The sequence below is a fragment of the Mixophyes fleayi genome, chromosome 1 (genome assembly GCF_038048845.1).
Source record: "Mixophyes fleayi isolate aMixFle1 chromosome 1, aMixFle1.hap1, whole genome shotgun sequence".
Taxonomy (NCBI): domain Eukaryota; kingdom Metazoa; phylum Chordata; class Amphibia; order Anura; family Limnodynastidae; genus Mixophyes; species Mixophyes fleayi.
In genome coordinates this window covers 74,344,506-74,370,335 of record NC_134402.1, presented here as the reverse complement: position 1 = coordinate 74,370,335, position 25,830 = coordinate 74,344,506, and the positions used below count along the sequence as shown (strand labels likewise).

The window sequence follows — 25,830 nt, the reverse complement described above, 5'->3', positions numbered from 1 at the left end:
GAGAGCATGATGAAGGATGATACATCTGACCATATTACCTTCCTCCAATGCTTGGTAGTAGTGCATTGCCTTTGCACCACTGAATTCACAAACGTACATCACCAGGTCTCATGAGCGATTTACACATTGCGATCCAACTATTGTATCCTGCTCTGTGGAGTTCTCCTCCTGTAATTTTTTTTTATGAAACAGTCTACTAGCGCCACAGGTGGACGATTGCAGACAGTTCTGCAGTTGCCTTGCAAACCAAATTAATACATGGATATCATGATCCTGGATTATGTTTTTCCACCCAATGTTGCCATTTGTGCCAATTCAGAGTTATTATTAACATTAACATTTTTGTATATATATCGCCAGCATACTCCATAGCACTTGTGGACAAACGCAGTAATAAAACAAGACTGGGTATTAGATAGACAAAGCAGTAAGAGGGCAAAGCTCGCAAGCTTACAACCTATAGAGTTCCATTTTGACATCACATTGCTAGTGAAATATTGATGAGTTGAGCTGTCCTGGTCATTGTAGCTCTTTCCAAATGTGCCTCAACAACCACCTTCATTCAGCGTCACTTAGGTATTCCCTTGCTGCCATGCGTGCTATGAGTTTAGGCAAACAGGGTAGTCCAACATTTTTATACATGACCCAAAAAATGATGAGGGTGGGGAGAGTAATTTGATTTAAAGTATGGGACCTGCTTGTGTAGAGACTCTGCTTTCAATATGCTTGGTGTCCCCATGTACTCAAGTATTTACATTTTTGTAGAACAGATATTGGTAACTTACAGCGCTGGATGGTTCACACATATAGGAATGCCAGCATCATACATAGATAACTGTAACACAAACAATAAAATACATAGAGCAGTAAAGTCCCAACAGTTGAATAGGGGTCTCTAGGTGTCATCAAAAGTGATCCCATTTCCAAGTGTGTCCAAGAGGGCCAAATATTGGATAACCACGTGAGGGAACTCCCGTAGGGTGTATGCTTACAAGCAGGTGTCTTTAAATCAAGCACATCAGACAGACTCCTAATGGGGAATAGGAATTCTGCATTTACATTTTTGTGTTCGCTACCTATATGTCATTATACTATATGTTTTACTGATGCTGTCATATGCATGTTACAGAGGTCTCTCGGGGACAATTAGGAAGTCTTTCGACAGGTAGAAAAGATGGATTTTTCTAGTGCATGAAAGCAAACCGTTGATTGATTGCTATGGGTATCAAGACTTTTTTTTTTAACACCATTACCTGTTTTCATAACTTTTCCTCTATATCAACACATGGTTTTTTAACAGTGCTTGATAGGAAAGGGGAAACGCATGCACTACATATGTTACACACATATGACTTGTGTGCTCATCTGAAGTCTAACTGTGTAATATGACATTGAAGTTGTGTTTCTACACAGAGATTTAAACAACTGGTAGTGCTTAGGTTAAAAAAAAGTGTAGCAATCACTGGGGAACTATAGGTTTCTTCAACCTGTGCTAAATGCTATCTTCACATAGGCTTTGGGGACTTTGGACAATCATTTTGTTAGGCTTTTCAAGGACACCACATTGAGCAGTTAATAATTCTTCCCTGAACAGCCTGGCTAAATTGATAAGCTGTTTGTTAATAATTGAGCCAATGTATTCAGCTCTGCAATTTATTTGCAAATAATTACTGTGTTTCCCAGAGCAAACAGTAGCTGCAATAAAAGTACCAAAGCGACTATATATTGTGATAGTACAGGTAACTGCCAAAATAAAATAACCACTGACATAGATCCTGACACCTGACCTTACACTGGCTTGCATAGTATAAATTGCGCAAATTCATATGACCACAAGGATAATGAAGGCATATGTGTCAATGCAGGCTTGTGTGCATCTACCACTTGCGCCTCCTAAAGACCAGAGAGGAGGAATAGGGGAGGGAAGGGGCAGTCTCATGCGGACCTGCAGAAATTCAGAGACAGTGATTGCCATAATATAATATCTCTTATGGCAATTTTCATAGTTGTTACAGTAAGCTGCACTCTGTATGATAAGCCTTCTCTTCATCGGGCCAGCTTTATTATCACAATGATCCATTCCGCACTTTCCAACAATTAATATAATATATGGTTAATGTCACATAATAGTAATTGCAATCTTTTGGGGAACATAAAGTTAAAAGTTTGCTAAGTGATTCGTAATGTACAAATGTTTGCAGAGCGGCACGAATGTTTGGCACAATGTTGCATGTAAGCACTGTCAATGCGGGTTTGAAAAAGTGGAGATGTTGCCTATAGCAACCAATCAGATTCTAGTTATCATTTATTTAGTACAATCTACAAAATCTAGAATCTGATTGGTTGCTATAGGCAACATCTCTACTTTTTCAAACCTGTAGTTTAGTAGATATAGCCCCAAGGACTCCTAAAATGTTGAGTTCCAAATCGGTCTGTACATTTCCTTGGTGGAGGTTTATTTGTTTTTTTAAAATAAAATTATTAATTAAAATGTTAAAACAGTGTATTCTTTAAATGCTATCAAATAAATGCATTTTTGCACTTGCTTTCACAGCTTGGAATCTTTGCAGCACTGTACATAACCATGTTTTACTATTTTTCAGAAAAGGATTGTCTCGTGGAAACACTGACTCCTGCTTCTCAGAGAAAGGAGGAGACCTTCTCCCAGTACATTTTACCAAGCCTGTACAGGAAGCGATCCATAACTACTCATGGTACTATATAAACTCATATGGTTTAGACTACTGTTTCTTGACAATACAAAGATCTATGACCATGCAACAATAAATAGAATAAAGACAAACATAGAGAATTATACAAATGTATACATTTATATATAAATTGCTATGCTCCTGCACACTAGCAAGTGATAACTGTCTTCCTAATAAGTGTAGTGTCATGAAGAAATGTAACTAACTGCTGAAAAATTCAAGCTTGATAATAATTGTTGGGTACTTCCATACTTTTGCTGTTGTGCAATGGGTAGCAGAGTACAGCCCATTTTATTTTGTGAAAATGTCCCGAATTTTCTGCCTTGTGCATAACAAGGAGTGTGTCCATATATTGTCTTGCTCCTACCCAGAGCCGTAACTTGGAATTCTAGTGCCCTGGGCGAGAAAGACAAATGCCGCCCCCCTAGCCCTCAATTTTAACCAAATTAGTCTAAAATATTCCTAAATTGCGCCCCCCTTCAGCGTTGCGCCCTGGGCGGTCGCCCCTGTCGCACAGCCCTAGTTACGGCCCTGCTCCTACCCATACAAATACAAATTCACACTGATTTATCTAACATGGGTGCAGGATGTGCAGTGTACATGGGACCATGCCTGAGTCCCTGACTTACTCAGACTGACCCAAAGCCAGAGGATCCATGTCCATTACACCTGCAGTTCCAGCCAAATTCACCTTTGCTGGCGCTGGTATCGGTAGTGGCTGAAACCCCCGAGAAGTTGAATGAATACACTGCTCAGTCTGTCACAGACTGAGCCATGATAGTCGACACCCTTCCGGTGCCCAGTGGAGAGAGTCCTTTTGGTACAATTCTTCTTCTTCTGTGATCTTAGAGGCAGTCATAGAACTAATAGCATGTTTATTCAGGGAAACACTTGTATACCTAGAACATCTTTATGATCAAAGCCTTTAACAGCTCCAGAGGCCTAGAACCTCCAGATAATCATAAGGAGGTTTGAGGCAGTAGAGAAGACCTTGCGCCGCTGTAAGACATAAGTGAGAAATGAGTCGTTGGAGGGGTTGATCCCTATAGTAAAGGGGTGGGAGAGTACTCCCTGTGCAAATAAGGAGAGGAGTAGTGTTACCCATACAAAAGTCTTTACATATCGGGGCTGCTCTGTTCAATGCAGCTTCCATAGAGCGGCATGTATTATATGTTCAGATTGAGTTTTCCAAAATGGGCCATTTAGGAGATGCTTTAGGTGGATTCCAGCTCAGACTTTGCCCCAGGGGTAAGTAGCAGTGATCCTGGAAGTTTTATTGAGGAATTAATCTGTAAAATATAATTTTTGGGTAAACATCTTTAATGTACTTCTAAGATATCAGATCTGTGCATGTCATCTGTCTATGAATTATAATAGATAGTGTCTATATAATAAAAGAAAGATTTATGTTGCCCTTCTCATCTAGTCCCCCATCATTGCCTGTGCCCCTACCATCCACCCACTTTAATCTTCCCTTTCTTTTCCTGTACATTTGTATACATAGAATTTGACTTAAATAACCTATTTTACTTCCCATTAATTCCGGTTTAGCAGTAACTCCACATACAGTTACTTCAGTAGCATGACTAGATTTTTCTTTTAATATGACCTGATTTATATAACACAAAATGTCAAATATGCTGCAAACAATCGTCTTTGGCAGTGCTGAGTAGTTTGCACAAGTGCATTTACAGAACAAGGTGTTGATGTTTGCAGAGGAGCAGAGGTTTGCACCCATAAGGGCGTTACTTACAAAGTACAGGGAGTAGACGCAGGGGTATACTTAGTTTTGCATAGTGCAAAAGTTAGATTTGAGTTTTCAGAGAAAGAATATTGAAAAGAGATAAAGGGGCGGAGAGGGAGCATTTTTAGGGGCACACAGCCATTGACACTCAGCAAAACTACTAGATATTTGCACCACCGCTCAGCTGCAAGTCATCAGATATTGTCCTATTCTTTTAATGCATCATATTTTGCGCCTTTCGGTTGCATTTTAGTAGAGAAGCACTAAATTTCGATTTCACATATAAGGGCGCCTCCATTCCCCCGTGAGGCCCCCATTGTGAGCCGCCCGCCGCCCCCCGTCCCCCGTGAGGGCCCCCCCCAAAGCGCTTACCTGTCAGTCCAGTCCTCCATCCCCGGCGCGCTGTAAGCTCCTTACTGAGGAGATCTCGCGAGAGTTCACTCGCGAGATCTCCTCAGTAAGCAGAGTACTGAGCGCCAGGGACGGAGGACTGGACTGACAGTGCTCAGCAGCATTGATCGGGCTGGGGGCGCCCCCGCCCCCGGACCGATCAATAATGCTGCTGCGGACTTTGAAGGGCCCCCTGGATGCCCGAGGCCCCTGGGCTATAGCCCAGTTAGACCTCGGGTTAATCCGGCCCTGGTTGGCAGGGTGTCTCCCAAGAATGGAGTGTACTGCGTGTTGGTGTACACAGGGTGGACCAACTAGAGTCATCAATGCATACCAAAATATTTGTACTGTACATTGATTGCACATTGGAAATGAGGTCCATACTTTGTAGTAGTGACATGTGTGCCAGGCAGACCAAAAAGCCAACTTTCTGAACCAAGGTAGTCCATTAAAGAAATATGAAGTGTGCAAGTGTTAATTTATATTAGTACTTAGAATGATGGTTATGCATTTAACATTAGTGTATTTTTGTTATTTTTATGCTTTTTTTAATGTTGTCGATGATGTTTTGTATACACATGTATAACCGTGTCGAATGACAGATAGTGAATGCCAAACAAATTCCTTTTATATCTCTCCACAGTGAATCAGTTTCATCTCTATCTTCCAGTGGACAAACCACCCCAACAGACTTAAATAACTCCTGGTCAGGAATACAAAGCTACACTACTGGACTGTCCACTGAAAGGAGCTCAGTCTATTCCTGGAGAGACGATGTATGTTCCTTCTCATTGTTAATCTCATACAGGCGATAGATAATCCAGACCCTTATCCGTGGCCTTTAAGTCAATCACAAAGGACTCATATTACATTTGTAGATGGAGGATGAGATTAGCATTAGCATTTTGTGCTCATAGTCCCCAGAAGTATGATGTCAGATGTTGCGGTCTGTTCACTCAGCATAATAATGATCAATGACTAGGTGTTCAGATTCACAGGATACATAGGCATGGTCAGCTAGTGCTGTACTGAACTGGTGCTTAGGCGCTATCTGTGTACCACACAGATCATCTAACTAGTAGTAGGAAGATAGAATTTGTGGTTACACAGGTCACAGATGAAGTACTTTTGAACCAAATGTGGCACCTCTGTGGGTGATGGTTTACTTGGGGATGTAGACTTGGCCTTTAACAAATTAAGTCATCCTGGTGAGTATACAGCAACACACAATGCAGTAATTTGAACTCAAATCATTGTTGTCATCAGGATTATCATTATCAGCAGCATTTGTTTGTGCAAAGAGAATGTTGGTGTAAGATAGGGAAGGAACCAGTGTTATGTTACTTTTATGGTGGTCAGAATAATTTGTTTTACCTGACTGGAATATGGCCAAGTCTTCTCTGATCGATACATAATTTGTGCAAGCTTGGTTCAAAAACACCTTGTCTTAATAATAAGATGTGTTATTGCAGACATGGTCTTACATGATCAAAATAAATCTACTGCAGTTAACAGAAAAAGAGATTTTTGTATAACTCAAAAAGCAGTTGTGATCAGTGCTTATCCTTATTATTCTGTATGTGTCTAGCAAAATGGACGTATGAGGTATCAGTTCATGTTTTGATCTACAAAACATGTATGATTCAAACAACACTGAAATGCAGTTATCATCAATTGAACTTGCCTGTCATGTATGGAGGCCAATTTATAATAATGAGTTGGTTTTTAAACCACAACCAAATACCATTTAATAACCAGTAACTAAGAAACATTAGGCAGTAGGTTTAAACAAAGTGGAAAAAAACAAGTGCTCAATAAATTCCATACAGCTGGTACAATATAGTGTATGAGATTAACTGTGTGTAGTCTTATTTCTTTTCTATTTAGGTATATCTGATAGCAATGTAAATTAAACTGAATTCCTTTTCTCAGGTTGATTTGTATGACATTTATCAAACAATTGCGTTTATTGAGTTTATTGAGTGGATAGGAAAAATGAGCGTCCTGTCTTCCATTTTCTAATTCTCTACCACCCTTGCTAGGAGTTTGATAAAGCCAACACACAGAGAGTTCATCAATTATTCTGGGATGTTGATGAGATGCTTTTTGAAGACAGCGCGACTTCTCAAAATAAGAACCTTCAAGCGGAGTGTAAGGATTGGACCAAGAGATCTCTTCACCTTAGGTAAAACAATGACCACATCCTGTATTGAGTTAGTGGAACATGCTTTAGTTTAATAAGCTATCTAAGGGTGTATTTACTAAAATGCAGGTTTAAAAAAAATGGAGATGTTGCCTATAGCAGCCAGTCAGATTCTAATTATCATTTATTTAGTACATTCTACAAAATGACAACTAGAATCTGATTGGTTGCTGTAGGCAACATCTCCACCTTTTGAATCCTGCAGTTTAGTAAATATACCCGCAAGTGTTCATTTCATTTAAATTCATATCCATCATTTTATGTTCCCCTCCCACAATTATATTTTATATTTTATATGTTTGGGCTAGTCACTCCTCGGGCAACTAAATGGACGAAGAGGTTTTGTGCCATGAACGTTTCATGTCTATCAGTATAAAAGTTTATTACATTTCTTTTCCAAATGCACAACATGTGCTTCTTGTGCACCTACATGTGCAAATGGATTCCCATGGATATTCTGTTTTTTACATGATCCCAGCGTAAGCAGAAAATTCCAGATTGTCGTCCCTATGTACATTATGGAACTTGAAATGTTTCTAAATCGGTCCAGTAATTCCATTTGCTCATTTCTATTTTTATTGTTGTTTTGAGTGCAATATGGGCACTGCCCTGGGACTTATACCTAATTACGACAACATATTTTGTGCATCCCTGCAGAGCTGTCACCATACTCTGTTTGCCAAGCAAAACTGGCTCAGTGATATCACAAAGACACACTGGCCTTTTTCTGACGCTTTGCACTTGTTTTAGGTTTGTGATCGCCGTAGCGTTTGATAATGAGCCAAATACAGATTTAAAGTGTTGCTTAATAAATCTAACATATTTTACTTGTGTCTTTTAGAATATTGGGAAAACAACTTATTTTTCCAAAGGATGAAGGCTTCCAGCACTTTCAGAGCAGGACTTCAAATTCCTCATCTACAGGCTCCTCTATAGGTCCCAAATGTATTGCTGAGAGCACCAGTTCCTTGAGGCAGTAAGTAGATTTGTGTTTATATAGCTAATTGGATAAGGCTAAGCGATCTTGAGCAGAGTCTTCAATGATCTGTGTTACTGCTCATTAGTTTAGTAAGGACCGTGCACTAAGTCTAGTAAGAAACCTCTACTTAGGTGATGTTTTGGTATGAACAGTGAAGTGTCTCTATAACATCAAAAAATGTGTACAGCTCTAATAGTACAATGCATTGTGGGAGAGAGCATTGGTAGTGCCAGTATGAAACCATCAGCATTTAAGTCTGCTGTCCCATGAGTGGTTCCTTGTTTACACTCCAGAGCACTTTGATTGTGAAGAAGCCAGGCTTGATTGCAAATGATTCTAAACTACAACAAAGGAGGCTGATACATATATCACATTCAAATAGCGTGTTTACAGGGTAGTGATTTTATGACATGGTTGTTGCATGTTCATGGGAAACATTTGACAATTAATACATTTAAGAATTTGCTGAAGTTTCCCAAGCAACAGGGCCCACTGTTTCCACTAGTCAGATGAGAGCAGATAAATTGGTTTATGGTAATTTTCCTTTCTGCCCCAATTTTATTGGTTGTATTTTTCAGGCCTCCTTTAATCCAACCAATGCCACGAAGAAGGGAGAGGTTAACTGTGCAGCATGAACTTATGCTACAATATTTATTCATGCACAAGCAAATAATTACAGTCACTTTTGTAAATATATGTATGAGTGAAGGATATTATTTATATTCTCACCATGACAGATTTCAGAAATCCATTATAGACATATGTGGTAGTAAATTTTTCTTTTTGTATGTGTTAATGAGCCTTAGATATGTGGCACACAGGCATTTTTAAATGCAATGGTTTTCCAGCCAGATAATCACAACATTCATGGCTGGGAAACTGTGGCCCATATGTCATATTACTTTATGCAGAAAAAGGAAAGGTTCAGCAGTACGTCAACCACTACTAGTTCTAATCATGTAGATACTATTAAAGCCATTTTGTCGCTTATAAATAACTATTGTCCAATGCAATTATTGTGGTTCCAACGCACAAATATATTTAATTGCAAAATATAGGAGGATTTTACAGCAAGCCTTTTTCAATCATTAAAGATGTTACAATAAAGCAGGAAAGTATAAAAGCACCGAATACATTACATTTTCCTTATAGTGTTCATCCAGGTTCAATGGATACAGCCATGCTCTCATGGAGCCATGATCAAAGAGAGACAGAATAAAGGCCAGCATACTTTTATATAGTGTACAGATAACACTTACTGAGTTCTTCATTGGTCCAGGGTTAATGATATTCCTGTTCCTTGCAAGTTATAGGTCAGTTCATTTGCTCCTTATAAAGGGTGAGGCGCAACTTCCCCCAACCCATTGCTCACATGTTTTGATTCTGAATGACAAGTTCAAACTGACCCACACAAAAGTACTTTTGAGTATTAATCTCATATTGCTTGTGTCTTGTGATCGCTAGATGCGATCGCTACTCTGTCCACACCGGGTTAATGCTGGTGAAATAAGCTTTAATATGAGATGAAACTCTTTACCTTTTAAAACACCTGAACCATAAATACCATTACTACAGTATTATATATGCATGAATAAACAATCTAATACATTTTACTAATAAATAAATGTGGATTGGAACCCTAATAAATATGAACTATATATATAAGTGAATGTGTAAGTGTATGCGTGTGTTATTTATCGTGCGATAGCACCATGACACGTGGCGTACTGAATGCACGGTAAAACAATATTAATCAATATACTTTTATCCAATTATTTGACTTTGACAATACCATTTTCTGAAAGCTGTAACATCCCTTTGTAAATTAACTGTTTGTAATTTACTGCAGACTCTGTGTCTCTGGGTCACGGCTAGTGCCGGCAGCATCTCCATTACATAGAACTGACCAGTCCACATCCAGCACTAGTTCTCTGGGTTCTGAGTTTTCGGTTTATTCGTTCCTGGAGGAAGAGATCTATGATGCAGATGGCAGTATTGAGGAGTACCTCGCTTTTGACAGCAAAGAGCAGTAAATAACCAATTTCATAACTTTCTATTGTAAAGTAAATAGTGATCGTACATGTTTTTCTATATTTACTGTCTATTTTAATGTATGTCCATTTATTGTTAATGTGCAGAGTCTACTGATGTTAAATAACAGTAGATCTGACCTAAGACTGTAATAGGCATGCTCAGATTTTTGCATGGGGAGTTATGGATTACTTAAGCATAGTAAAATGAAATATTTTTTGACCATTAGTGATGATGAGGGTTTGGATCAAAGGAAAGCTCAGCTTCACCAAAAGAGGAGGTGGCGTGGCATACCCCCTGTCTCTCCTAATGACTGCATCAAAGACACAGTGGCCGCAGAAGCTTTTGATGATACCTGGAGAAGTGTTGCGGAGTCCATGCAAGAATTAATCATTAAATCATGGGAAGTGGCTACAGGTACAGAACCTCTGCACCTCTGATAAACAAGCTAATTATGATTTTTAATTATCAGTATAGTCATAGAAGAATGTTACACTGTGCTAGGAAGAAGTAAATGAGTTGCAGTAGATTCCATTTGTGTGAGTAAAAGAAAGCTCCAAAACACAAAACATTATTAAACTAATACTTCTAATGGCTATTGAAAATAAAATCAGGACACGGAGGCCGCTTCAGTGACACGTTTACAGAGGATTTGTAAAAATGGCTGATGAAAGGGCTTTCATTTGTAATATTATCTTGCTAGCCATTAAGAATGTCATACCTTAGAGGAATACACATATTAAAGCATCAATCTCATGAAAAAACAATATATTTTTAACATTAATCACTGTGGCAGGCTATAAGAAAAAGCCTTGCAATTACAATTTCTCCTTAGTTTGTTTCTTCAGTAGCCTAGTTTTGATGTATAATTGTGCAGTTTCCACAGTGTCATGTGTTATGCATGTCTAATTGCTATCCAATAACGATTGTCCGATTGCCGTAATGTGGTTCCAAAGCACAATGTGATTTAAGAGCCAAAAGTAGCAGAATAAGAAGTCAGAATAAAATAAGTACAGCCGTTACTATTAGCAGGCGCCCTGGATCCAGTGTACAGTCATTCAGGTTTGAAGTCTGTGGTCAAGTAGACTGAACACTGGTCCCAAAGCTCCTGCTTATATACAGTTAGTGATACAGTGAAAACAATACAGATGATTTGGCATGTTTCTATAGGCTCAGGCTTCATGAAGGTCGAGTGTAATGCAGGTCATTGGCCAGTTCAAACGATGCCATCCAGGGGTGGGCTTAACTTCTACAGAAGATGCATACTTAATTTTCCCGCCGAGAGCTAGTTCAAACTGGTCTATTAGCATTACACAGACAATATCATTCTAATCATTTATTCCCTATCATCCATAACTAGCATACACAATGTGCGATCCTTTCGGTGAATGAACCGGACGTCTGCGAATAAATAGGGGATCAGAATGATACCACACATGACATGTTTCCTGTTACCTGAACCTTAGATCTCACTAATGTGTTTATAACTTTATAATATTTCACCATAAGCTCTGCTTCATTTCAGTACAAATAACTATGTGTTGCAACTACTTTTAATATGAGCTATTTACATGTGTATGTGTCCGTGTAAATGTGTGTAAAAGTGTCTGCCACGTGTTGCGGTTGATTACGCTCCTTCACGCCGTAGCGTGCTATAGGCATAATTTTGGACAAAGACAATCAAGTTGTTAGATATTAATTGAAATGACCATATCCAATTATCTGACTTCGAAACATGTAACTTCCATTGCATCCCCAGTGCCATGGCACATGATGTAGGGAGCAGAGAGGCTTCAGAATGCCTATCTGATTTCTGTCTGCAATGTGCACTGTAAAATCCTCCCTGTCCTCCCCCCTCTGCCTTCACATCACATGCTGAGAGTCTGTGTGTGTGACTGGGAGCCACACTGGTCTCCCCTCCAGAGAGATTTTGAAAAGGAGATAATGTTATGTAGTAAGACATCATATGCATAGTTTAGTGCAATACTAGTTAATTATCCAACTCTTTCTAGATTCTTTAGTAAATACTGTCCAAAAAAGTTATTAGCAATCTTAGAAAATAGTAATTTTTGTGCTCTTTATTTACAGTGTACTATTTGAATTTATTTTATTTTTGATTGATTTTTATTATTTTTAACAAGTAAAGGGGTTTTGTGGATCTGCCAAGACGCACTTTTAGTTTGTACATTTGCCAAAAGTGTGAAATTAATGTAAAATTTTGACCTTTTCGTAATGACAAACATATATTTTGTTTGCCTAAGGGATACAGACTGACAGATTGGGCCTGGTTCAGTTTAAATTACTTCTAGTGAAGCAAAATAGTAAACTTGCCTGATGAATGGCCTCTGTGCTCTGAAAGCTAGCAAATATAATATATATTTTTGGTTAGCCAATAAAGGTATCACTCCTATAATACTTTTCTCTTTTTTAACACGAAAGTATTTAACATCTCCTAGGGAAGTAGGTATCCTTGCAGTGACTGCCTTCTGGCTCCCTCTGCTGCTCACAGGGTAACACATTACTATCCAGACAAGTCTTCTTCAGTGAGAAATGGGCTGGTCAGGAAAGGACAAAGCATACAGTTTACAAACTGGCCAATTTGGCAAGGTTTGTTCCCTTATTGCAAAAGGTAAATAGGCTATCCAGTTCAGAAATGGGGGTTACAGAAAAACTCCACCTATACCAAATATTTAGAATTAAACTCTTACTCTTCAACTAGCCGTCCACACCAGCCCCTTCTACCGTTTCATTCTGCTGCAGCAGAAGTTTGAATTTCTCTGCTGCTGTCACTTTGTGTCAAAGCAGCTAGTTGGATAATTGCATTAGCCTTTCTGTTGGGTCCCCACCATTGTTCTACTTTGGGGTAGGGAGGTTTGCTGTGAAATATTTAGGAACTGGTTCATTAAGGAACTTAGGCAGGAATTTGAGTAAGTTTTCTTACTTAAGTTTCTTGACAAAACCATGTTGCAATGCAAGGGGTACAAATTAGTTTATTATTTTGCACATAAGGAAAATACTGGCTATTTTCTCATGTAGTACAAAAATAAATGATAACTTATTTCTACACTGAAATTTAAAGTTGATCTACGACATGCCCTACTCCAACTATAAATCTGCCATAACATTTTAAATTTACCTCCCCCTCCAATGCAACATGGTTTTGCCTTACTTGCTTACGTTTCCTTAACTTTCCTTAATTAATCAAGGCCAAAGTGGATGAGTGTGTGTCTGAGGTTTGGATGTGATATGATTAGTTACTGGTGTCCCTATTATCTTCAGCGAAATAGAAGTATAAATTACACTGTATCAAAATTTCATGTATGAATATTTTGCTTATACATTGCTTTCTTTTTTTTAATTGCAATCACTGTGTGTAGTGTAGGGTGCAAAGGTTACACATCGCACCTCCTTCTCAAGCCCTGGCTAGCTGATGGGCATGGGGGTCCCTGCACATGCAGGTGTCTCTTTGTAAGTAGTGAGACACAGGTGATATCATTTTGTGGTGTAGTGCAATAAAAGTCACAATAATTTGGGCGCCGATCCATCTCTATCACAAACTGAACTCTTGATTTACACTCTTCCTCCAGCACGATAATCATGTTGGTTGCAGCAATACAGAAATATATACAGCTCCTTACTCTCTCCAGCAAATTCTTAATCTCTGCAAACACGGGTAAAATCGGCTATTGGCTATAACACTCTTCTGTAGTGTTCTCTCTGCCCCTCTCTGGGTTTACCACAACTCCACATCTGCCCCTCTTTGCTACAACCATCTCTCCCGGGGTCTCTCCCTTAGTGTATGCATGCAGCCACTTGCAGCAATCCCCCCTTCTCTCCAGGGGTCTCTGCTCTGGGGACTCTCTCCCTTTTCAGGGCACACATTCCTTGCCCTGGCGCAGTCACTGCGCTCGCACTCCCAGGCAATGCCGGGGGAGCCTAGAAGGTCCCCAGCTTCTCACATCACCTCTCCTCTCTCTCTGTCTCCTCCTTATCTCATACTTGCCAACGTTTTCCTCGTTGGCTTCAGAGAGATACCGGGGGAGGTGGGTGTGCGGAGGGGGAGCTTGATGAATCGCATCATATTGGCACCGCCCCCTAAACGATTGTCACAATTTTGACCAATTACAGCAGGGGCTGGGGCTAAGATGATACAATATCCCCGCCACTTATCTATAAAGGGGGAAAAACCGAGAGGTTGCCCTGCTCTCCCGAGAGGTCTCCCAGAAATGCGGGAGTGTCCCGCACATTCCGGGAGAGTCGGCAACTAATAAAAAGCAGCTAATGAATATCTAGAGACTGAAGTGTCTATTACATTTCTGTCTCCATTACTGAAGTCATGTTGTTTTACCTGTCAGTCTTTGATTAAATCTTGGTCTCCATGAAAATGGCTATCACTATAGGCATCACTACATGGACATAGGACACAATTTCTTAATTATCATCATGCCACAGATGGCGAAGCCAACCAGGTCTTGTACTGGCTCAGCATCAGGGAGAATGCCAGACACTTCAGGGAGTGAGGGAGGTCACCCCTATTTCAGGGAGTCTCCCTGACATTCAGGGAGAGTTGGCAAGTATGCCTTATCTTTACCCCCATTTTTACAGCCCCTCCTCCTTCTCACTCTGTATCTAGCAGACTGGGTTGTCCCCATAGCAACCAGTCTGAATCACTGCTCTTTCCACAAACACCTAACTCGCCACTAAGGGGCGTTACATAAATAATAACTTTAGTATTTATTTCACATTCATACCTTGTATTCAAACATTATTTATAGATCCAATAGTTGATACGATTTCCATTTGTGGATGCTTTTATGACAGAACAATGGTTATAGAATGGTTTGTAATAGAGATTTCTATGTATCATCTGGGCTTCTATACTGTTACTTAATAGTGTGTTAATATGCTGATGGTTAATTAGGTTTTCTCCTTACATGCCTGACATCTTTATTGTATATCATGCATTAAATGTTGGTATACAGGTGTTCTAATAGTACACCATATCCCGTTTCAGAGGGGATCAAAAAAGCAGGAATGGCTCATACAACTGGAAGCAGGTATCTTCATCTACCAGTTCCACGGATAATGTCAGGGACAACAGGCGTTCCTCCATCACGAGGCTCAGAAGCACGAAGCATATCATTTGGCTCTTCTGTTTTTACTTGTCAGGTACATGATAAACAGTTTTTTTTGGCTTTGATTAATTGACCTATAGACAACTTGCCTAAGGGAGATTGAGTCATATGGCTCTCATTGTCACTAGCTCACTTCAGGTTCATGAACAGTGCTCTTTCCTCCATGAATTGTCAGTCTGCCCCAGTGTGTCTATCTTCCCATAGAAGTCACCTATATAACTGATAAGACTAAATTTCATGTAACTCTATATCGGAATATAGTAAAATTAAAATATATTGGTTGTCTTGTTGCAGGTGAATCGTAATTTAAGCAGTGACTTAAATGGATTAATGACAATACAAGCTAAACCTCTACAACATCGACATGCTGGACTGGTGGAGAAGACACAGTATGTATTGTGCAGTATTTAGCACTTTCAGACGAACAATTGTAGCACATTGTTGTCTACCCTCCCAGAATCTCCGGAAGACTCTTGAATTTCTGGGAGTCCTCCCGGAATCCCGGAAGAGCAGAGCAACCTCCAGGATGGAGCCCACTTCATTAGTAAATTAAGTGGGTGGGGGAGGGGCTTAGTGAAGTGATGATCGCGTTATCATGGCCCCGCCCCCATTGTTTTAGGCCAAAATAGTGACCGTTGCTTGGAGGGCGGGGCCAACATGACACGATACGTCAAGCTCCACCTCCACCCCCACACCTCCCCCTGGATCTCCCGGAGGCCAACGAATAAAAGTTGGCAAGTATGTTATTCATATAAATACTATCTATACAATCTATACTACAGCAGAGTGAGGGTGTCTTATTTGCCTGTTTATAGAATCAGAGCTTAGGGGACTATGTATCAAGGCAAATGTGAAAGTGAGAATGTGCACCCATGGTAATGAGAGTAATCACTACCTTGTGGCCTGTATGCAGGTGTTTATGCTGTTACATTTTTTTTATAATAGCTATAATCTAGATGCACTATGTAAATGACATAACTGTGCTCGAGATTTCGGCAATTTGCAGCATTATTCTTGTTCCAGGGCAGTTCCATCCTATGCCGAAGCTTTTCTACTTCTGTGATGGAAGTGGCTCAGGAGTGTGCATAGTACTGCATGGTCCCTGACACTCACGCTCAGTCAGTGCATTTACATACAGTCTGTGCGGTGTTCCTATGCCCCCTCTCTTTTTGTTTTTATTACACATATGTAGAGCAAAGCAATTCATCTAAAAAGTAACAGGTGCTCTTGAAAGTTTAATGAAATCATGCATATTGTATATTGACATGACACGTTTTTCTTTTATTCAAAGTGAACAAGAAGACAAATCTTTAAATATTATGCCAAGAGTAATAAATTCTGCACGAAATCGACTAGGAAGGTTAAATGACAGCAGTATTATTTCATCCTCTCGGATTCTGCACACTCCTTCTAGGAAAACATCCACACAGCGAAGACTGCCTGCTATCACGTTAGATCCCATGCGATCTAAAACACCCAATGTTTACAGTGACGAAGTTCTCAGGGGTACAAAATTGTGAGTTTGCTACAGGAAACATTCAGTTTGTTAGGTGTGATTATAGTTTTGCAACTTGCAAATACTTTATGATGAGTGATGTAATGTAGTGATGCAATTGGTCATGCAGCCTCATGCTGCATAATTCCGGGCCAATCAGAAACAGTCTCCAAAGTCTTATTTGCATATAATGCCACTGGCATCACATGAACTACCAAAAATTCATAGAGTAGACAAATAATAAAGGTCAGTAACTAAAGAATAATGTCGATAAAATGTATAGGTAGTTTTGATATGAAATGCTTATTTTTTATGTATGAGCTTCAACTATTATTTGCTTATAATAATTTGATATTAGTAAAAGTTCCAGAATAAAGTATATTTATTACATCTACATATGTTATTGTTATTTGCTTTTCTCTTTTCAGATACACTGGACTAGAGAGATTAACATCTCCATCTATCCAAACAAAAAGTAATAAATTGCCACCAATTAACTCTGAAACAGTTGAGCAACATCTCTCAGTGCCCGGATCTCGACATTCAGCAGTAGGATTTTTTTTTATTAATTATTAATTACTTATTTATTAATAGTGTCAGTATGACCGTAGTAATAAAGAAAACCGCTGATACAAGGAAGATTAAATTAGTTTGTACAAGAAATACTAAGTTATTATTCATTTGTTTTGTCTTAATTTTATATGTGGAAAATTAATTTGATCAAAAAATTAAAAAATTCTTTGTGTTCAGGTCTAATAGTCTTTTATTCTGTCCAATAGAACAGAGGGAAACCTCCTCACAGTCGGGTAGCTAGTGCTGTACCTGACACCACAGGACGGCGCCCCCTACGTGAAAGAACAATCATTTTGGAACAACTTTCAAGGCCCAACACAACTCACACATTCAGGGTAAGTTTTATTTTACTTAAATATAGGGTAGTGTAATGGGAGTATTTGTGTGTGTCTGTGTGTGTGTGTGTGTGTAGCTGGTTTGAATAAAAGTGTTATAGTGTTTATATTTAAAATATTACCAACATAGACCTACAATTAGATGCAAATGCATGTTTGTTATTTTTTAACCCAGTCAGAGACATCACACAGAAGATCTTTTACCCCCATGGATTTTGCTAACCATACATGGATGGGACAGGCTTTCATGAAAAGTAAGAAAACATCTCTGCTAACATTGAATAAAATTGTTGTTTTTTTGTCTTTTTGCATTTCATCTTTATATCAACACTGATAACAGTTTCTACAATATCACCTAGCTCAAGGGGTCTTAACCTATGATTCAGGACCCACAGCGTTTAAAGTGAGTCCTATGACCTTAGCATTGCAGAACTATTGTCAGTATCCAACTATTAGAGCCTACTAATAAAATGTACATTTGTGTACAATCAGAAAGTGCTGTTAGAGAAGAGAAACAAGCTCCAATCATCAAGTACATTTTCAATGCTGAAAGTTCAAATAGTAAAAGTTGCACTCACATATGGTCTAATGCAGAGTGAGTACTATGCCAGTTTGCTTAGAATAAATTGTGTGAATTCACTCTGTGCATTCTCACACACAGGCCTCACGCATATGCGTAAATGCAAAGTGTTTTACATCTCCCAGTTACACCCCCTTACTCCTGGAGAGACGGTACGGGGGAGGTTCTTACGTAGCCTAAATTCAGTAATGGTGCGTTAACGCAAGGCCGGCTCATACAGACCTGCAGATACATCTGTAGTTGTATCATTTGCTGATCCAAATATCCCTGCTGATTATGGTTATAATCATCAGCACTGATTTCTGCAGTGGTTTAAAAATAGAAAAAAAAACTAATAATATTAATAAAGCGACCACCAGGAAAATTTTTGCCAGCACTCATAGCCTAAGTTAGTAGCATCAAAATCAGGGGGACTAATGTTACCTCCCCTCAAAAAAAGTCACTACCAGCCCTAGGTTATGACAGGCTGAGCTGCGGACACTATCGCAGGGAAACCCACAGCATGAGGTCCCACTGCCATAATGTCACCAGCTCAAGCCAAGGGATTCTCCCTAGGGCTCTTCCTACGCTCCTGGGATGGTTAGAGTGAGAATATAAAATAGTTGGAAAATAGATAACAGTGTTTTTTTGCTGGTGAGGTTCAAGTCCCAGCAAGCCCTGTCATGCCTAAAGTGTTTGGTTATGATGTTGCTTGTAGAACTACAGATGGGGGATATCAAGTATCAAAGTGCAGCAATCAATCCAAGAATCAGCACAAGGAGCAGGTCAGGAGACAGGAGCAGGTCAGCAAACAGGAACTGAACGCTACGCTGTTAATTAATTTTTGGACATTTGGCGACATACCTTTAGCGACGGCCGGGTTGAAACCAGATTTCACTGCCGGGACATCATGGAAACAACTAGGACGCTGCCAGCTTGTAACAGCGAGTCACAGCGACTGGAGGCACCGCCGCGGCTCGTAATATTTTGAGAAATTTCTGAATTTCTACAAATTGAGGAAAGCCCCAAAGGAGTAAGATACCTATGACAAATACAAGACTTGTCCGATCCAATGGGAAAAACAGGAATGATCAAACCCAGGTGGGAATGCCAGATTGTCCAGATTGAGATGAGAACGGGGAAATTTGACAGAAGGTTGAATTTTTGGGTTTGCCAGTCCCAGATTTTAAGGGAGAAGGCTTTAGTTGGGATTTTAATTAATTTGTATATAATATATAAAAGATTGTGTTGGTGGTTGGTGATTCAATAGAGACCCAAATTCTAGAACCCAGTGCGTAGTCAGGAAATAGAACTGAAGAGTACCAACTCAGAGGTCTCCCCACTTAGTAAATTTATATAGAGTTGGTGTTATATATACACCTGCCAGACCAAATTGCAGAATATATAATATATGTTGTCATGAGAGACAGACTTTTGTTGGAACCCAAATCGGGAGTGCTTGGAACACGTATAGTCGCCTGACTAGTCCATGTGATGCAGAGTGAGTTCTAATTTTGTAGGTCAGATACAATGTTTCTATATACTGACTGTTAACTTGCCGCATAACGTTGGTCATACTTTCTTATGAGCAAAATCCCCAAATACTTGAGGCTGTATTTTTGCCGTCTGAAATTAAAGCTTGATGACAGCTGAAACTTACAGTTAGATTGGATGGTTTAATATCTAACACTTTCGTTTTTCCTGAGTTGATGTTGAAATTGGAGATCTTAACATAAAAAGAGATTTCTCATCCTTAACTTGAGTAATGTTATGAGAGGGGTCGACAGAGTAAGCAGAATATCATCAGCATATAACATTACCTTGTGCTCTGAGGGGCCAACTCTTATACCAGAAATGTTTGGGTTATCCCACAGTTTGGAAGCAAAAGGCTCCATTAGATGCATATAACAGTGGAGACAAAGGGCATCCTGCTTATTTCCATTATAGAATTTGAAGGCTGGCGAGACAAAAACATTTTTTTTTAATAAAAAGAAACCTTAGTGTTCCTATAGAGCACATCCATGCACATGAGGAATCCACCCCCAAAGCCAAAATAGAGAAGGGTTTTACATATGAAGGGCCAGGAGACCCAGATAAATGTCTTCTTGACATCTAAATCCATCACCAGGACAGACCGTTTCTTGGCATTAGCCACCTGGATCAAGTTAATTGCTCTGCGAATGTTATCTAAGACCTTACTAACCGGGATGAACCCCACCTGAATAGGATGGACCAGTGAAGTAACTATAAAAGAAGGAAATCATAAGGTTGAGAGGGAAATAAACACCCTAACTAATTAATTAGCTGGGGTTCCAATGTATAAGGTAACACTTTGGGGCCAAGGACTAGTGAGAATTAGGGATGTGCACCGGCCACTTTTCGCGTTTTGGGTTCTGATTACCTTCAGCTTTTGGGTTCTAATGGGTTTTGCCAAAACACCCCCTCAAGGTTTTGGGTTTTGGGTTCTGATTTTTTTTTTAAAAAGCATAAAAACTGCTAAAATCCAGATCAGTGGACTTATACGGCAGTACCACTGGACTGGACTTAAGCAGCACAGAACAGAACCACTGGACTTATGCAGTACAGGACACCACCACTGGACTTTTGCAGCACAGGACAGCACCATTTATATGGCTGTACCACTGGACTGGACTTATATGGCAGTACCACTGGACTGGACTTAAGCAGCACAGGACAGCACCACTGGATTTAAATGGCTGTACCACTGGACTGGACACAGGACAGCACCACTGGACTGGACTTATATGGCAGTGCAACTGGACTTAAGCAGCACAGGACAGCACCACTGGAATTATGGCAGCACCACCACTGGACTGAGCAGGACAGAGCACATGACTGCACCACTGGACTGAGCAGGACAGAGCACAGGACAGCACCACTGGACTGAGCAGGACAGAGCACAGGACAGCACCACTGGACTGAGCAGGACAGAGGACACCACCACACACCCTCCCTCTTCCCTCTCCAATGCCCGAGTGAAGATCTCGGCGGGAAGCGGGGAATAATATGAATCCGGATCTCGCGAGATCCGACGGCGGGATGATGACGTTTTGCCTCGTTCTGAGTTTTGCGTCGGGCGGGAATCCCCGAACAGTGCTCGGATCGGCACTGTTCGGATTTCAAAAATCCGAACCCGCTCACCCCTAGTGAGAATGAGTTTATGACATATCAAACACAATAAAGTGCATTGCTTTCTAATAAAAGCATTTAAAAATAATTAGTCAGATAAGACCAAACCATTGAAGTGAACAGTGATGTTGGATCTCTATACAGATGGGAAGGGGGAGAAAACCTCAAGAGAAAATGCAAGAAAATACATTTAACACACAGTTTATAGAACAGTGTTAGCCAGCATCAAGTCCTTAGGTCTGGTAGATGGGTGATAGTCCAGAAGGTGCCTGGAGCTGATTTACGTATAGGACCATTTGGGGAGGGAGGACCCTTGCCCACCAGGGTGACAACATCAGTGAGCGAGAATGCTCATTTGAGAGGGAACCCAGAAACCCAGGGTACAAAACAACAGTATATCTGAGTGTTCTCAATGATACACTGCGCTGCTGGCTGGAGGGAGCAGTAATGCAGTAATCAAGATGGCCCTCACAGGCCTAGCAGGATGGATGGCCGATCAGCTGCTCTGGGCATGGAAAATCCCTACAGGTGCTGCAGTAGTGGGACCCACACAGCACTGGGGAGACTTTTGATCTACTTGGTAGTATACCTCTCACCCGGGGGAAAAGAATAACCATGGCCCCTTGCAGGGATCAGGTGGGCCTTAACTTCTGTGCTGCCCAAATTGTGTAAATTTAGCATTCTTATATGGCTTGTGAGGCCTAATCTCCTAGAAGAAGTAAGGAGTTGTTTCAGATTACTACAGTAGAAGAATCCCAATGTTAGGGAATTTTTTAATATATAGTCATGGAAGTATAGGGAAATATGTCTGAATGGATCACCTGCTAAGCCACGCCCCCTCCATTGAATTTCCTTTCATAAAAATTGCATGTGAATTATTTTCCTTGTAGTTTGCAGGTTGCCTATGGTAAAAAAAAATGTTTCTTAATGCCTTCAAATGTTTTTCATTATCAGAATAAGTTATTTTAATTTAAAAATAATATTCTCGTAAGTAATATAATGAAAAGTATTATTTTATTTATCTTGTATGTTTTATTAAATTGTTATGAACATTTGGTACCATAATGTGAAAAGTACATTTTAAATCCAAACTTGTTTGTTTTTGTTCTCCAGGTTCACAATATCAACCAAAATCTTTCCCGAAGAATCCACCAAGTTCAAGAAGAAAATTCCCAGTGCCATCTTAATGAGGAGTAGTAATGACAGATGGACAATGATATGTTTTGTATGTTCTGCAGGTCCCCAGGAAACCCCAAAACGTCGCTGTTAATATGTATTTATCTGTAAATAAACTGGACACCATAGAGACTCACCAGGCTTGCTGAACACAGCATTTGTAATGTTTCTCCTGACTCCCAGGAGATCTGTTTTATTATAACTAATATAGCACAGTACAATTCATGTACATAGCTGCATTCCTAGAAAATAATAATATTTATTGTACATGTGATATATTATTTTCTAGTGAATGAGGCACTTTTGAAAATATTTAACACCATGATTTAGTTACTGGAGATGGATATACTGTTGCACATCCGCTGTTCACTTTACTATACCAGGATTATGACATGCCCAAAAGATTTTCTCTCTCTCAGTGAACCCTTCACACACATGCATGCAGCCATTTTGAGGGCTAAACCAATACTTAGCCTATCAATTTCTTAAGAACTAATATACCTGCCAGCTTTCTAAAGTTGGCTTCCGGGAGCCTTCCGGGGGAGGAGGGCTTGATGGGGGGGGCTCCAAAATCGCGTCATTTTGGGGGGCCAATTGCCGCCATTCCCAGTGAATCGCGGCTATTTCGTTCTAATTCTGCCCACTTCACTAGGAAGTGGCCAGATGCGGGAGATTGCCACACTCTCCCGGGAGTCCGTGAGACTCACGCGAAATGCGGAAGTCTCCCGGACATTCCGAGAGATTGGGCAAGTATGACTAATATCATTACTGAGACAAGAGCTACTTTGTGGTATGTTGGGTTAATCCACAAATTGACCTTCACAACATTGTGTAGCTGAAGCGTCCACTTTAAATCTGAAACTAAACTGATAAAACAAGCACGTAAACAACGCTCATACACTAACTTCTTCTTAAATTAATTAAATTAAAGTAAAAACAAACATACAAGTAGCTGAGGCTTCTATTCTTTTGTCTTTCAGCAGTTATTTCTAGCTGTCCATATCTGACGGTTCTTTTCTCCTATTGGACAGTGTGACATTCACCTGTTTAAAAGGAGGCTGTCAGTTGTTGATACTTAAACAAGTGGCTGCAATTGTATGGAGATTAGAGCGTAGAATAGATAGGACGATTAATAAGTAACTTGTGTTTATTCTCTATACAGTAACCCAAATTGGTATCTTAATTTCATGCATATTCAGTGTTCTTTTAAAGAATCGAAGCACTTTAAAATTACTGTGTAAGTGGATAAAAACTTTTATTCTGGTATATACCTGTTTGCGTGATGTAAATTTAAAATGTTTAAAATCATAATATATTTTTATATCAGTACAATAATGTGTTGTACTTGACCAATGATATTTTGTACCCAAGCAAAATAGTTTTTCAGGTGTCAGTGTAAAATGTAAATTGTCTCATTAAGTTGCTCCCATTTACCCAGCAATAACATTTGCCTTGTAGGACATTAGCCGGGGTGAGATCAGATGTGCTCTACCTTCAAAACAAATCAGCAATATTCAGTTTTTGTAGACAATGTGTCACTTTGAGTCCTTTCACCTTGGCATGAAAATCCGTGTTTTATAAATACGCGAGAAGTATGAGGAGGTGCTAATTCACATTGTTAAAGCTACATAAACTTTCATTTAATCTTATTTTACAAGGATGCCTTTTAAAAAACATTACATTTTATTGACAGATGCACATAAAACCTAATGTGGGTGTGATTATGCATCATAACATATGTGATAAAACGGTGATATTTACGGGATACATGTTTTTATGAACGTGTGAAAGGTCTGTAATGCTCAGACTGTAGGTATATGGGGTCTATTGGTGAAAATCTAATTACCGTAATCATTTATTATCATAATCCTTTCTAACTAAAACTGGGAGCTACTTACCTAAGTTATCTTTAATTGCAAAGAGAAGTCATCATCATCATTATCATCATCATCAATATTTATTTATATAGCACCAGCAGATCCCGAAGCACTTTATAATTGGGAACAAACAGTAATAAAACAATACTGGGTAGTACATACATACAGAGAGGTAAGAGGGCCCTGCTCACAAGCTTACAATCCTTGTTGGTCCCTAGTTACCAACATCTGCTTTGAAATACCTCTATGTCTTGTGGCGTCAGGAAGAAATATCCCACATTTCTGCAGGGTGAATGGTTTATCAAGAGGCTTTCAACTAAACTATCTCCAGCCTGGATTTACAGATTATAGATGTCACTCTCATCACTTCCCCAGTAGTATACTTACTGGTATATCAGAGTGCCAGAGAACTGCTAATGGAAATAGTTAGCACTTATTTAATAAATATTACAAGGAGGACATATGTTACAATCCACAACAAACAATCAGATATTAGGTTTCATCTGACACATCAGACTGCTAAATGCTGGTATCTGATTGGCTGTCATGGGTTAGCACACCTTTATTTGTATCATGTTAAATAAACAGTTTAAAACTGTAAAACTATGTGTACAAATGTGCTGTGACCCAGAAGAACCAACTATACATTTGCTGTTCAAATTACAGAAAGTCATTCAATAACTTCTGATGTTGTATTGGATCTGTGTTCTCTGGTTCCCAGGCACACTCCCATACTTGCCATTCTGCTCACAATTATATACGCATGGACAGTCGATGGAAAAGGAGTATCTCTTCAAATTAACATAGGTGTTAATACATTAAAGTGTAAAGTGTCCTGTAGTTTATGGATCATGTATAACTGGTCTGGATCTCTAATGTCCCTAATGCATTGCTGTAACTACTATTGGTATGGCAGGTGTAGTGTAGGACCCATGGAGATAATGATGCCCACTGCATGGCAGTTGCAGAGGGTCGGGGGCACCGTTTTCCTGCCTCCCTGCACTGGGACCTACAGCTCGCTAGTGACACCTATGTCCCGATGTTTGTAGAGTCTGGGGATTTCCGGTAAAGGTGTGGTAGAGGATATTGATCTGGAACTGTTGGAAAGGAAATGATAAAGTTTGTGATGATCATTCAGTTTTATGGCTTGTGATCTCATAGTGTGATATAACAATACATGTCCTATCTTTACACAATTGTCAACAGACTTAAAATGCTTAACAGTATTCATGATGTGCTGCAACATACCGCTATTTCATTCATCTGTAAACCTAACTTTGTAATTATGCTGGTTTATGATGCCTGGAATTTTACTACCTATACAGTGCATGTAAGTACAATATCTATATGCATATATTTGCTTGCCAAATGATATTTTTATAACCATGTACAGTTCATGCCTTTTTATATTTTGTTAATTCTTTTTCTTTGAGAATTTGTGAAAAAAAGACTATTTGTTTGTCTATATGTAC

At 39.5% G+C, this 25,830-nt stretch overlaps 1 protein-coding gene across 2 annotated transcripts in view; it reads left to right on the top strand.

Moving 5' to 3' along the window:
• The window catches only part of FAM149A (family with sequence similarity 149 member A), a 72,234-nt gene extending 49,617 nt beyond the window's left edge, over positions 1–22,617 (top strand). For both annotated transcript variants that reach the window (XM_075196745.1, XM_075196755.1), the window contains exons 2-14: positions 2,604–2,714; positions 5,489–5,621; positions 6,888–7,030; positions 7,890–8,024; positions 9,877–10,056; positions 10,288–10,475; positions 15,073–15,227; positions 15,488–15,582; positions 16,485–16,709; positions 17,117–17,237; positions 17,468–17,596; positions 17,772–17,850; positions 22,419–22,617. In XM_075196745.1, the coding sequence (XP_075052846.1) occupies positions 2,604–2,714; positions 5,489–5,621; positions 6,888–7,030; positions 7,890–8,024; positions 9,877–10,056; positions 10,288–10,475; positions 15,073–15,227; positions 15,488–15,582; positions 16,485–16,709; positions 17,117–17,237; positions 17,468–17,596; positions 17,772–17,850; positions 22,419–22,492 (1,768 nt within the window). In that variant the 3' untranslated portion in view covers positions 22,493–22,617. The remainder of the gene's footprint in view (positions 1–2,603; positions 2,715–5,488; positions 5,622–6,887; positions 7,031–7,889; positions 8,025–9,876; positions 10,057–10,287; positions 10,476–15,072; positions 15,228–15,487; positions 15,583–16,484; positions 16,710–17,116; positions 17,238–17,467; positions 17,597–17,771; positions 17,851–22,418) is intronic.
• Positions 22,618–25,830: the final 3,213 nt, after the last annotated feature.